Source organism: Penicillium oxalicum, chromosome III (genome assembly GCF_001723175.1).
Source record: "Penicillium oxalicum strain HP7-1 chromosome III, whole genome shotgun sequence".
In the NCBI taxonomy this organism is placed as follows: domain Eukaryota; kingdom Fungi; phylum Ascomycota; class Eurotiomycetes; order Eurotiales; family Aspergillaceae; genus Penicillium; species Penicillium oxalicum.
This window is the reverse complement of record NC_064652.1, coordinates 1866346-1879490: the sequence shown is the minus strand read 5'-3', so window position 1 is coordinate 1879490 and position 13145 is coordinate 1866346. Positions and strand designations below refer to the sequence as shown.

Sequence of the window (13145 nt, the reverse complement as noted above, 5' to 3'; positions counted from 1 at the left end):
TTTCTTTTTTGAGGGGGTGGGGCCCTTTGCCCGAAGCAAAATACAAGCCATTCCCTCTTAGCGTTCTCGCCAGAGAATCAAACTTGAGAATGGCCCTGGCTGGAGTGCGACCGCTGAGACAAGGACCGTCGACCACGGCTCGAGGGCGCACGCTCTGCGACGGCCGGAGGTGCGTGTTCGAAAAATGGAATGAGATCTGGGTTTTGACTCGGTGGGTGAAGAGATTTGGTGGAGTACTCGCTCACCACACGATCATCGGGTGCAGTATCCGGGTGAATTTCAATGCCTACTTGTCCATCCAACCCTCCATGAGGGGCATTAGTCGGGAACGTGATGGAGTCTGCCTCATCGTGGCTCCGCTCGATCGGGGACCAGCCGGCAATGCTACCAGCCACAACACCCGCCATGGCGGCAGCCGGTCCGAATGTAGAATTGGACCGCGATCGAGTGTTACGGCGAGACCTCTCCGGGGTCGATGCACCAGGGGGCGAATTTCCATTGTCGCCATTCGGCGTGGGGGAGTCTGATGAGTCGCGCGAGCGCGAGCCACTCCGGGAGCGAGGCAGCAATTCTTGCGGATGTTGCAACTTGTGTTTGATGTTTCGCAAGCGTCCACCTCGAACCGATTTGATAAACTGCAGCTGATCCCGAATCTCTTCCAGAGCTGGATTCCAGTCGAATCGACGCTCCTCGTCCGAGATCACCAGCTCCGGTCCCTTCTTGTTATGACGACCGTGCCAGAACGCCGGGACAAGTTTGCTGACAAACTCATCTGGAATGAGGCGGATCACAACGGCGATGGGTACTGACAAGGCACCCAGAACGAGACTGACAGCCCACTGCGAACCTTGGTCAAGGCGCGTGACGGAGAACGCGGCGCCACCCACGAAGACAATGAGGACCTGACCTCCGATAATGATGAGCTGAATACCAATGAACCATCTGTTCCGCCAGACACCCTCGAGGATATTGAGCTTGTTGTCAATGCGACGAGAGTTGTACTGGTTGAAGATCTGCATGAAGACGAACGTGTTGAAAACCACAGTTTGCATATGTTCCTGGTCCCAGGGGAAGATGGACCTGCCGGCGAAGTTGAGCACAAAAGTCACGACCAGTTGGTAGATGGATTGACCGATGATCATCTTCCACATCGTGGCCGTGATGAGCGGCGAGGCCTTGGACTCCGGACGACGATCGAGAACATAGGGCGAAGGGGGATCCGTCGCAAGAGCAAGCGCGGCAAATGTGTCCATGATCAAGTTCACCCAGAGGAGCTGCACTGCGCTGAGGACCGAGGTTTCCGAACCACTTGCAACAGCGGAGACAAAGGTCAAGATCACAGCCGTGATATTAACGGTGATCTGGAACTGGAGGAACTTTTTCACAGCATCACTCACTGTACGACCCCAGGAAATAGCCTTCACAATTGATGCAAAGTTGTCGTCCATGAGAATAATATCCGAGGCCTCCTTGGCAACCTCAGTGCCGGTAACACCCATAGCAAAGCCGACATCAGCGTTTTTCAGAGCCTGGGCGTCGTTGGTGCCATCTCCAGTGACAGCAACAGTCTCGCCCAACTTTTTCAAAGCATTCACAAGAATTTTCTTGTCCTCGGGGCTCGATCGGCCAATCACTTGCAACCGGGGGAGAATTTGGTTCATCTGGCGTGTGCTCAACTTGCGAAACTTGGGACCCTCGATAGCAATACCGCCAGGAGTGTAGATACCACATTCCTTGGCAATGGCTTTAGCGGTCATGATATTGTCACCAGTAACCATGCGAACGAAGACACCAGCACGTTGGCAGGCATGGACAGCATCTGCAACACCGGGCCGCAGAGGATCTTGGATGCCAACAAGACCAATCACGGTCATCTCTTTGAAGACCGGATCAAACAGTGCATCAGTGCGATCAGACTCGGCAGTCGGCGCGCCGCGTGGAGGCCATTGATCGAAATCTCGGTAGACGAGGGCGATGCATCGGAGCGATCGATTCGCGTAACCTGACATGATATCTTCGAGCGTAGATCGGGCCTCGTCTTCCAGATTGTCCTCGCGAACATCACCTGTAGGGTCATCGACAATTTTTGTCGAATGGGACAGCAAGATCTCAGCGGCACCCTTTACCAACATGCGATATTTTCCATTTTCCATTTGGACGACCACCGCCATACATTTGCGGGCTGAATCGAACGGAAACATTTGCGCAATCTTCGCATTCGCGCGAGCTTCTGCGGGGGGGCCCATTCCCATGTGGTCCCGCGCGAAGGTCAACAACGCAGTCTCGGTCTTTGATCCAATAAAGGTCTTGACACCCTCCTGCTCTCCTTCAAATGCGGTGGAGTTGAGAACGATCGACTGCATCAAAAGATCCTTGGTGGAACCCGACAGGGTCTTGACAAATTCACCGGCCGAGACGTCCTCTTGCCCTGGACGTGGGTTCGAGCCTACCTTATCTCCAAAACGCGATGTTGTGCCCAATGTTGCGCAGACGACACTCATTTTGTTGATAGTGAGGGTACCTGTCTTGTCGGAACAGATTGTTGTTGCGTTACCCATAGTCTCACAAGCTTTCAAAAAGCGCACCAGATTGTTATCTTTGATCATTCTCGTGGTAGCGAAGGCAAGTGCCAGGGTGACAGCTAGCGGTAGACCCTCTGGGACGGCCACGACAACGACCGTGACAGCAACAATAAAGATTTGCAAAAATGCCTGTCCCTTCGCATCGGCGCCACCTTCAATGTCCTTGAGACGAACGAGAAACTTGATGAAGAGGACAACAAAAAGGAGAGACCGGAGGCCAAACCAAGCTTCGCGATGTACTCGGCGAGTTTGTTCAGCTTGGTCTGCAACGGGGTGGTTTCGCCTTCTTCCTGGAGCGACATCATCGTTCGACCGTGAGTGGTGTGTGGACCAACGGCTGTGACAAGAAAAGTTCCAACTCCCTCGGCCACCTTGGCGCCCGAAATGATGAAAGGGTCCAATTTACGAAGATCTTGATGCTTTTCGATCGCTCGGTACACGTCGTCACCGGGGGTCTTTCGCAACAGGTCGGATTCTCCCGTGGCTGAGGATTCATCGCATTTGACATCGTGACCGGCAATGAGAATTCCATCGACAGGGATGAGGTCGCCTGCTTCGAGGTGCATCACATCGCCCACCACCACGTCATAGATGGAAATTTCAATCGTCTGGCCGGAGCGAATCACCTGGACACGTCGGTCTTCTTTTTTCTTATTCAGTTTGGCGAATTGCCTTTCTTTTTGCCAATCATTCGCCGCGCCGACAACGACAACAATAATGATGGCAATGAGAATGGCAAGGCCTTCCACCCATTCAACTCCAGGTTCACCATTCTTCGGGTGTAGGGATTGTGGAATTCCAACCGCTAGCGACACGATCGCGGCAATCGTCAACAGAATCAGCACCTTATCATTGTAGGCGATCCACGCGAGTTCCCAGATGGTCTTGAGCTTCCTCTCCTGCAGCCTGTTTTTCCCATACACTCGTCTTCGGTCCGCATAGGACTCGTCGGCCGATGTTGAGATGGCGGCGCTGGAGGATTGCCCCTCTGGATGGTCCAAAGCGGATGGAGGCAAGTCGGCTGAGGAGGCGGCCTTGGGCACCCCCTTAAAAGAGGTGACTTCGTCGAATGAGACAGCGCCCTGCAAGACGGTTTCATCCTGGCTCAATCCGCTGCGAAGGTCAGTCCGCAGTCCCTTTTCCAATCCGTGAAGACCTCCGAGTTGTCGGAACGCGCCGTAATTCTTGGGGTTCAAAAGCTTGTTCAACTGGCCGGGTGAAAAGGCAAACTTGTTGTTTTGCACCTCAAATTCCTCTTCCCTGCCACGATCGGGTAAGAGAGCATCCTCATCGTCGACGTTCGTGTGCGTGACGTCCGAGGGCGACCCCTGCGAGGCATTCGACACGTATGTCTCGCCACCATACGTGCTGGAGGTTTGGCTGGTCCCCTCCGACTCCAAGGAATTGCCACGGGACCGGGTGCCGGGAACGGAAAGATAGTGCGAATGGGCTTCAGCCAGCTTGGCGGTCGGGTTGGAGATGTTATGGGGTGATGTCGGCCGGCTCTCTCGATCCCGCGCTTCGGAAGAAGCCACCGAGATCATCGACGAAGGGGACCGCATGTCTGTGGGGGAACCGGATGCATGGTGGTCGAAATCTCCTGAATTGGTATTCAGACGGAGCGAAGGCTGCTGATCGGAGAAAGACTGAGCCGGGGGTGCCTCTGTGTTCGAGGGGCTCACGGCCGACGTATCAATCGTGATCGTGGGGGCGCGTGCTCTCCGAGGAGGTCCTGTGGGAGGTTCGACGGACGCATCGTTCTCTCGACGTGAGTCCGACATGATGGCGAGATGAGGAGATGCGCGCTAGTTGAGCGCAGAACCCGAGCAGCACTTTCAATCTGTTGTCAAGAATGGCATGGGTGAGATTGGAGATTCCGTGGTCGACCCTGATTCTGGTGCACGTAGAAAGGCAGGTGGCTGATTCGGCGCAAACGACACAGAGTAGGGGATCTCTCCGATGTTGCAATTTTCAATCGGGATGCGTAGCATGCAAAGCTGTCATGGGCCGAGAAAGTCCATTCAACGAAGTCAGAAGGAAAAGGCGAATAAGCGGGTTGGTGGCGTGAGACCGTGAGACGGAGGTAGTTCGGCGGTACCAGAATGGCTCAGAGAATACCGAAGTGAAGTAGTGGTGTCGATGATTTCTGTCCACGCTATAGAGCCGTGTGCATTCTTGTATGGTGGACACTGCCCGAATGATCCCAGATGGTGTCGAGGATGAGGAGGCGGAGGGAGGTCAAGAGCGACTGGAGATTGAACAACGTCGTAGTGGTCCAATGTACGGCGTACTTGGAGTCAAATGGCCGAATGCAGGTTGATCATAAAGCCTGAAGTATTGCACGTCACGAGTTTGAGCCAGACTTTCCTGCTTTTGTCCTCGGCGATGGTCTTGAACATCCAGTGCCAGCTCCCAGACCGCTATTGGTCTTCCAGCCAAAGACCCAAAATTTTAATCAGTAATAATGTGTAATATTGAATTTTTCAGGCTGCTAAACGCTGGGCGCACGGCATCACAACAATCTGTAACTAAACTAACTTTCTCCTGGAGCTCTGCATTGATGTGCGACAACTTAAATTTCCACCTCTTTTTTTTCTTTCGGCAGCTTTTGCCCCCCCTTTGTGGAGCCGGGCTTTGGTCCGCCACAGGGAGAGAGCGCAAACCAGACTGGCAAGATGGTGCTATGCGGAGGTGAGTGACGTTTCCCTGCAATTTCCCTTGGACCTTGCCCATCCCTCTTATCCCTTTGAACATCATCAGGGGATTTGCTCACAGGAGTGCTTCATTCAATTCACTCAGCCATGAAGCATACCACTTGGTAGGAACACTGCTCCGGTTTGCAGTCCACGACTCCCAGGGGCCTAGTGTATAAGCAACTTAATAGTACACAATGCGGGTACAGTGACATTGAGTACTTGAGGTTTCCCTATTCATTCGGTGGCCCGAGGATGTACCGTTCCACACCGGAAGTACCAGACACGCCATCTCCACTTCTCGGGCTCTAGACGCATCAGACTTGAACACGGACACGGTCCCACTAACCACTTTGCAGCTTGCACAGCCCCGGCAGTGGATCCATCACCAGCTCCCCAAGGGTCAATCATCGTCTTTTGATGCATTCTTTAAAATTGGCAAATGTTTCCCACCTTTCCTGTTGCCCTCGGCTACCGTACAGGACTCCCACTCCTAGTTCTGAGTCCCCAGTAGTCCCGTCCCGTCTGGAGTGCTCATCAGGTTGGGTTGATCCGTAGGCGCTCTGTCATGGAGATTTGCACATGTTACATATACCCCTTGTCGATGTTGTTGACCCGAAAATGATCGGCCATCGAAAACCTTCTAAAGGAGTAATAGACTCTTGCATGTTCTACTCCAGACTTCCCCCGTATCTTGAACACTAGCAACTGGGAAGTACCCACTTGCTTCTGTACATCAGGCTCCCCGAGATATACATGAAGGTTGTTCTCCTTGACGAGTCAGATTATTGATGTAGCTAAAAGGTCCACTACAACTTGCTTTGTAACATTCTTGACTCGGCGACGAGGTGTGAAAAGGAATTGCTCATGGTGAACAGTTCATAAACTTTTGTACCCAAGGTACAGTACCGTGCAGTATCCAATACACATCCAAAATGCAACCACTCCTTTTGCAGTTTGCTACTTTGCACTGCCTCAATCGCCAAGACTCCCCTTCGCGAAAGGCGCGCTTTGATCCACAGCACTAACTCGTCAATCATCTACGACCTCAAGAGTCAAGACGAGTGTTAAGATATAGCATGGCATGCTTGAAAAACGCTTGTTCATTGTTTTGCTACCGTACCTGAACCAAGAAAAAATTGAAATAAAACAATCAATAAATAAATAAATGAGCGTCCGTAGTCATGCAAGACCACAAAACACTGCCCCCCCTGGATGGAATCTCTGGGAAGACCCGTTGTTTGAGTTCGCGCTTTCCATCACCTTAAAGATCACCTGGGAGATCAAGGTAGATTAGGTCGTCACTTTAACCTCCTGATTCATAATATCTAGCATGTCTAAAGAATGAGCTGGACATGACGTCGATGAGACACGCCACATCGGCTTTGGCTGATTTCCTGGGCTTGTATCTACAAAGGAGTACGGTGGTCAGTCTAGATCGGTAATTCTTTGATAGCATCTACTCAGACCGCCATGATTAGGTCACCTGGACGGGATATTTACACATGGTGGCATAATTTTATACTTCAAGACGGCGTCAGTGGCGCGCCAGAGAACGGGTGTAAATGTAGTTCGTAGTTAAGCAGTGATACCTTATGTACTCGGGTACGCTTCCACAACCTACTAATTCTACTAGGAACCGCTCTTGGATAGTAGTTTCCTTCAGCATAAAAGATATGTAGAGTGCCTGGACACCTCAGGTATGAGGGAATAGGAGTAACTTCCTACTGATGCCGAGTCGAGACCCAAGGGGTAGTAGTAGGTCTGTAACACAACCTATTAGCGGGTCGTGCACACCCGCCTCCTGGGATCAGATTGCAGTTTCCAATTTCTATCTATCAGATGTTATATGGAGTTCCTAGGAATTTTTATATCACCGAATAAAATACATGATTTAATGGAGAGGCTTACCGGCGATATAAATTCCGTTCCAGAAGTGGATTCTGGAAAGAGTGTTCTACTACATAATCAAGTACACAGTTTTACACCAATGTCGACATTGAGTTAACCTTAATGTCTAGTGATCCACCTTGACTTCCAGTTTCCATCAAGCTCGCTAGCGACATCTGCATACCTAGACGTATGCATGGTCACCTGAACTTCGCATCGCATCGGGCACCCCTGTGACGGAGTTGGGTCGTGACTGCCCGAGTGCTTACACGGAGGCAGTCCTATCAAGGCACTAACGAGAAGAATCCTGCCTGGTATCATTCATTTTGAAAGGGCATGTCTTCATTGAAACCAACAAGTTCCAACGAGAGGAAGGACACAGGTAAGCTGACGGCTCATGGCATTGCGGACTGCTTCCACCATTCAATCATGAGCCTTCACGGGTACGCTCCCGTTGATACCTTCCTTTCTCCTGCATTCTACTTTATATTTTTCAATGGGTACCCACACACTTCCAATGGAGCGGCGACCCCAAACCCGAAATTTATATCATCACCCTCTAGAATATGGTCTTGTAGTCAGCAAGATGTGCATTTTCCTGAACCTCATGAGCCTCCTCCAATGAGGTACCATGAAAATAATAAAACCAGGATACCACTAGGTACTATAAGACCTTTTGGATTCCTGTGGATGGCCAGATTTTATGGTCAGGTTGTAATTGGTTGAGAGCCGTATGGAATCAATCGACATAGAGATGAAAAATTACCCATACCGTATTCCATGCGGGCTGTTTGCGAAGCACTTCCAGGAGGACAGCCCATCTACTACGTATTTAGGTACGACCGTGGAGGTTGAAACACAAAATGAAATGCTAGTCAACCCGACCACCCTTGTAACAATTTGTGTTCATATGGAACACCCAATAAAATACCTACCATAGATTGAAGTCAACATCCCTATGCATCAACTTCAGATTTCCATTGTCACCACTTGGGTTCCAGCTTCAGGATTCCTTCTCAGGCGAGATCGTCTAAGAGTCTGGCATCTACGCCCATCCTTCACACCTTGTCATCAGGTGACTGGAAGCTGGATTGATTTGAGCTACTTGGTAGGCACTGGGATGATTAGAGACTGATGCCTTACGAAAAGAGAACTGCGACAAAGTCAAAGATTGAGATACCCAGGCACGAACGCTGGAGATGCAGAGATTTTTTTGCTTCTATTCCACCAGAGGAAACCAATTACCAAAGTGACCCTATGCAGAAGATCCATTGAAACATGGCTGAATGAATAGCAATGCAGATCAATCCGCTGCAAGATCGTTCCCGCTGCACTTGGCCCCGGCTCCCCCATCAATTGCTCATGGGAAGCTCATGGAGAGCACCGCCTCAACTAATTTGCCGCAATCTGCCCGCGCGAGTGAGACAAGCCAGCATCATCATCTTCTTCGGACACGCTGACTCGCCAGATACCTAGGGTCTGGCCGTTGGGGAATGTGACATCATTCTTCGGGTCGGTGAGAACCATGGCCTTGCTTGCCAGTGCCAAGCAATCCACTAGCTCAGACATGCGCCGTGCCTCCGTGAAACTGCGCGTCAAATGAGCATTGTTGGCCACCCATATGGACACAGTCATGCATTGCGAGAGAAGGTTGGGCTTCTCAAGGGCATGGCTGGCATAATACAGAGCATTGTGGTAGTCGAGGACGATTTCGGGCAGATAAGTCCGACGAATATGCTCAAAGTCACGTTCCTCATCAGCTAAAGCAGCAAGTCAGTGTTCTACTCCCAAAAGAGCCACTCAGCATCGAGATCAAATCTGACACTTACCGTCATCTGACTTTCCGAGCCATTCCTCCACAATCAAGCCCACGCAGTCCTCAATTTCCTGCAAAAGAGCCTCGAGCTCTGCCATGAAATCTCTCACAGATCCGGAATCTCTGCGGCGTTTGGTCCTTGAAACGAGTCAGTATTTAATGCTTCCTGAATGTACCGACAGGGAGGGGACCGACTTTGAAGACTGATCATAGACAATAGCAAACTGCTCCAGGGCATCGAAGCCAAGTGCCATTGCTTCAAGGTTCCACATGTGGACGGCCTGTTGATAAGCGGATTTTTGAACGCCGTTGGTAGTACCATTGAGACTTGATATGCTCCGTCGGTTGGCACGATTACGCTTAGACTTGATAGGGCTGAGGGGCGTTTCCTCCTCCACCGTGGGAGCTAGATCAGGGAACTCGAACACGTCCATGTTGAAAGTCTCGTGAGACACGTCGGCCATGCGAATTCGATGACCAAGCTCTCGGGCAGCAGCCAGCTTCCCAGCAACTAGCCAAATGTTAGTCCGAATAAAAAGCCACCAGAGAAGGAGAATTGATTCCCCGATTTTGCCAACCTACCAAAGAACTTGCGATACATCCACCGCCCTCGGGAACAAATCTTAGGCCACTGGTCACCGACGCAACGAAGCCATTCCAGATTACGAATCATCCGCTCATCCTCAATGGCGACACTTGTTCCAATGAGATCTTTCTTGGGAGGCATCAACACACGAGTTCCGTCCGGCAGTCTCCTTACGCGGGAGTAGCCAGTCAGACCTGCAGAGTGTTCAATCAAAGAAACACCAGCACTGAGCCAAGACCATTGCGCGTCGAGCACGGCATTGATGTCAATGCCGTGTTTCTTGATTGCCCGAAGTTGATAGTGTCGATCCTCGAAGTCCACGATATCAATCAAAATCTTCGAGAGTACACCATTGCACTTCTCCGTGGGTAGAAGCGCAGCGTAAGATGGGATGAGATCGGGTAAGCATTTCTCCTGTAAGGCAGCGATGTACCCAGTGACCACGACAGACGCCGTCTCCATGAAGCGATCATCCTCTGGGACGTAACCCAGGGAGTTGACAATCACGTACATGTGAGTCGCCATTTGTAAAGCGTCTAGATCTTCGGCCGTAATGATCATCGCCTCGTCTACCTTAGAGGTCGTCACATCTGGAATGTACGAGCTCTTCCCGTGCTTCCTGATGCCGAGGTGAGATACGGCCTGTGATAGCTCACTGAAGAATGATCCGTAGCTCTTGCTCAAAATGGCCGCTTGGATGTGACGGAACGGCTCGCGAGCCTCGCTACTCAACGCCTCGACACCCCGCAGGAACTGGACATACTTCTGAAGATCCGCATGCCCAGCAGGCTCGGGCTGGAACACCACAGGGTCAGTAGGCGACTGGCTCAGCTTGCGCTGCAGCTGTCTACAGAATCCCTGATACCGTAACAGAACGACGCGATTGAGGTAGACATATAGATAATCATCCCATGTCTCGCACACCTTGGCCGCTGGCTCGGTCTCTCCGCAGAGCAGAGCATAGACTGCTTTCTCGTAATCTCCAGTACTCGCATCTTTGGTTAGCGCAAGACAAGCCGCACGCCAGGAATCCTGCGAACGGCTGTTCATCAGACGAGTCATTCCATCATCCGCTGGCGTCCGTGTTTTGGCAGTAGATGCGTCGACGCTTGATCCACAGAGGCTCACAGCTCTCCAGCTCTCAAGACGGCTTTGAGCCCAATCTCGGACAACAGTCCAGTTGGTGCCTTGACGAAGCATTTTCCAGCAGGCCATCCAGGTTGCACGCTCATAGCAAGCGTCCTGTTTCTGCAAGCTGTGCCTCTGTCGAGTCAATGCATCCGGGTCCAGCTGCGTGATGAGGGGTGTTTGGGTGTCATTGCTCAAAAGGGCGCGGGTCGTGGCAGGATCGTTCGGTTCGAGGGGCTGTGGCCAGACACGCAATCGCTTGTGACCCTTAATGGCCTCCTTTGTGAACAGCCAGCCATGCGCCCAGAGGCCTTGACCTCGCTCGGCCTGATCTTCCAAGTCTTTGATCACATTATCAATCTCCTGAGGCGCCGCCTTGGCAGTTTCCTCCAGCCAACGCATAGATAGAACGCACTCGCAAGCGAACTGGTCCGCATTCATGAACTCTTCCCAAATCTCACGATCTGAAGAGTAACGGTGCAGGTTCTGGAACGCGTCCCGTTGACCTTCCTTGAAGCTGGCGCGACTGGCGGGCTCGTCGATGCTGATGAGATTGAGGAGAAGTCGCCAGGTGTCGACCTGCAGTTGCAAGCGCCGAGATTCCGTGTCCGTCGCAGTATCATTGACCGTGTTGCTTGCACGGAAGCTTGTCTTAGCCTTCTTGAGAGTTTGCTGTCGATTGAGCTCGTTGATGGCGTTTTGGGTCAGGTCTCTGTAGCTTTCGACAAGTTTGTATGCGGCCTGCACGCTTTGAAAGGCATCTGTCGTTTTCTTGCGTTTGAACTGGTCCAGCTTCTCTGCGAAGGCTTCGATCTGGCGGGTGACGCGGTCTGCAGTCTTACGAAGAGGGCGCAACATCTCTTGGGCGCTCGCCCCTGCGCCTGACTCAGTGAACAGCCTGGGGGACTCTGTGAAACAGACTAGTCAGCCATCACAGATGATCTTGGCAGTTTGCCTGGGCGAAAATCATTTACCTTGCGATCGGTTGCGCGAGCCTTTGGAGGATTTCAGGTCAGTGTTCAAGGCAGGGATGTCTGAGCCATTGGTTAAGCTATCGCCATCCATGTCCTCGTCTGCTTGATCATCCATGTCCTCATCCCCCTGGGACTCTGTCTGATCGTCATACGATGCTTCATCTTCCATCATTTGGTCGCCGTCGTCGTCCTCGTCAATGCTGATGATCTCGGGTTCTTGGGGGTGGGCCTGGTGAAAATGATGTATTGTTTAGCCTCGATCATTCGCAGCCAAGGAAGGCATATGACACGCTTACCTGCGACCGCATTGAGGGCGCACCTGAAGCGGCCGATCTCGCGGCCCTTGTCAAAGGTGCCATGGCTTCTCAATACGCCGAGCAAGCTGAATAACAAACATGCGACGCTCGGGATGATGCACCCGTGATGGGGAGAAAGATGGCGCCCGGGAATTCGTGTTTGTCTCTTTTGGTCTTGGGCGCGTTGGGCCCTTCACCCAAAACAGCTTAGCGCATCGGCACGGGATTTTCTATTATTTAATGGACCAGCCATTTTCGTCCTTTCCTCTTTCTTTTTTTTTTCTTCAACAAATGTCATTAGGCAGTCATTAGAGTCTCGGAACGAAAGTTTTCAATGGTCGTTCAGGTCCATCGCGGCCTCTTAGCGTGCTCAAGATTGTCTTAGAGCAATCTAGCAGTTCCTTTATACAGTCTGATTCTCTCCAGATGGGAGTTCAGCTTCTGAGGGCCTGTTACATGCCATCAACTGCAGGCCATTGGCTGCAGATGCTTTCCACATAAGATCTAAGAATGCAATCGTGACCATCCACAACATGCTCGTAATTGAACCCATCATTTGCTTCGGCCTTGATCTGGTCAATTGTTGTCTTGAGCGGCTTGGGCTCGTTGCTTCATCTTCAGACGCAGTAGACCTGCCTTGGGACAGCTGACGGTCGAGGCCTGGTCACCTTGTTGCTGGTAGAATGCGTTGCAGCACTCATATAGGGCGTCGATTTGTGCCTGGCACTTGTCCTCATTGTATGAGTTCTTCGTCAGACAATCTTTTCCAAGTTGTCCAGAAAAAGGTCAGAATGAGGAACCGGAGCGAAAAAGACGCTTGGGCTGTATGAGGCATCGTACCTTGAATGGCGCACTGAGCTGTGTGTAAGCAAATTGTTGGATCATGCGTTTTGAGGACCCAGACATGGCCATGGCGACGGGAAGCTACCGGCCAGATTGCTCGGAAGGGAAACTTACAGCTCGTGGATGACAAGGCGGTTCGTGGGAAAGGTCTTGCTTGAGGTTACCCTGTCAAAGCTTCAGATTAGCATCCGCGTCAAAGCAGTTAGAAGACACGAAGGTGGAAGCACCCCGTGGCCTGTATTCCAATGCTCAAGAGAAAATTGGGACGTGACATACCATAGCTTCAGAATCAGGTGAATGATGGTCAAAGATGGCGTCAATAATGTTGTTAGGAGTA

At 51.5% G+C, this 13145-nt stretch overlaps 3 protein-coding genes across 3 annotated transcripts; all 3 read right to left on the bottom strand.

Moving 5' to 3' along the window:
* Positions 1-77: 77 nt before the first annotated feature.
* POX_c04106 (Calcium-transporting ATPase 2) lies at positions 78-4363 on the bottom strand (the record flags this gene model as incomplete). The annotated part of the gene is made up of 2 exons (XM_050112990.1): positions 78-2734; positions 2806-4363. 2 exons carry the CDS (start codon positions 4361-4363, stop codon positions 78-80), a joined length of 4215 nt encoding a protein of 1404 aa, XP_049970546.1.
* A 4194-nt stretch (positions 4364-8557) lies between these two features.
* Positions 8558-11977, bottom strand: POX_c04105 (uncharacterized protein; the record flags this gene model as incomplete). Its single annotated transcript, XM_050112989.1, has 6 exons — positions 8558-8925; positions 8995-9119; positions 9177-9492; positions 9564-11603; positions 11670-11898; positions 11966-11977. The coding sequence occupies 6 exons, from the start codon at positions 11975-11977 to the stop codon at positions 8558-8560; spliced, it is 3090 nt and encodes a 1029-aa protein (XP_049970545.1).
* Positions 11978-12541: 564 nt separating this feature from the next.
* On the bottom strand, positions 12542-12877 carry POX_c04104 (Cx9C motif-containing protein 4; the record flags this gene model as incomplete). The annotated part of the gene is made up of 2 exons (XM_050112988.1): positions 12542-12712; positions 12806-12877. 2 exons carry the CDS (start codon positions 12875-12877, stop codon positions 12542-12544), a joined length of 243 nt encoding a protein of 80 aa, XP_049970544.1.
* Between the last annotated feature and the right edge of the window lie 268 nt (positions 12878-13145).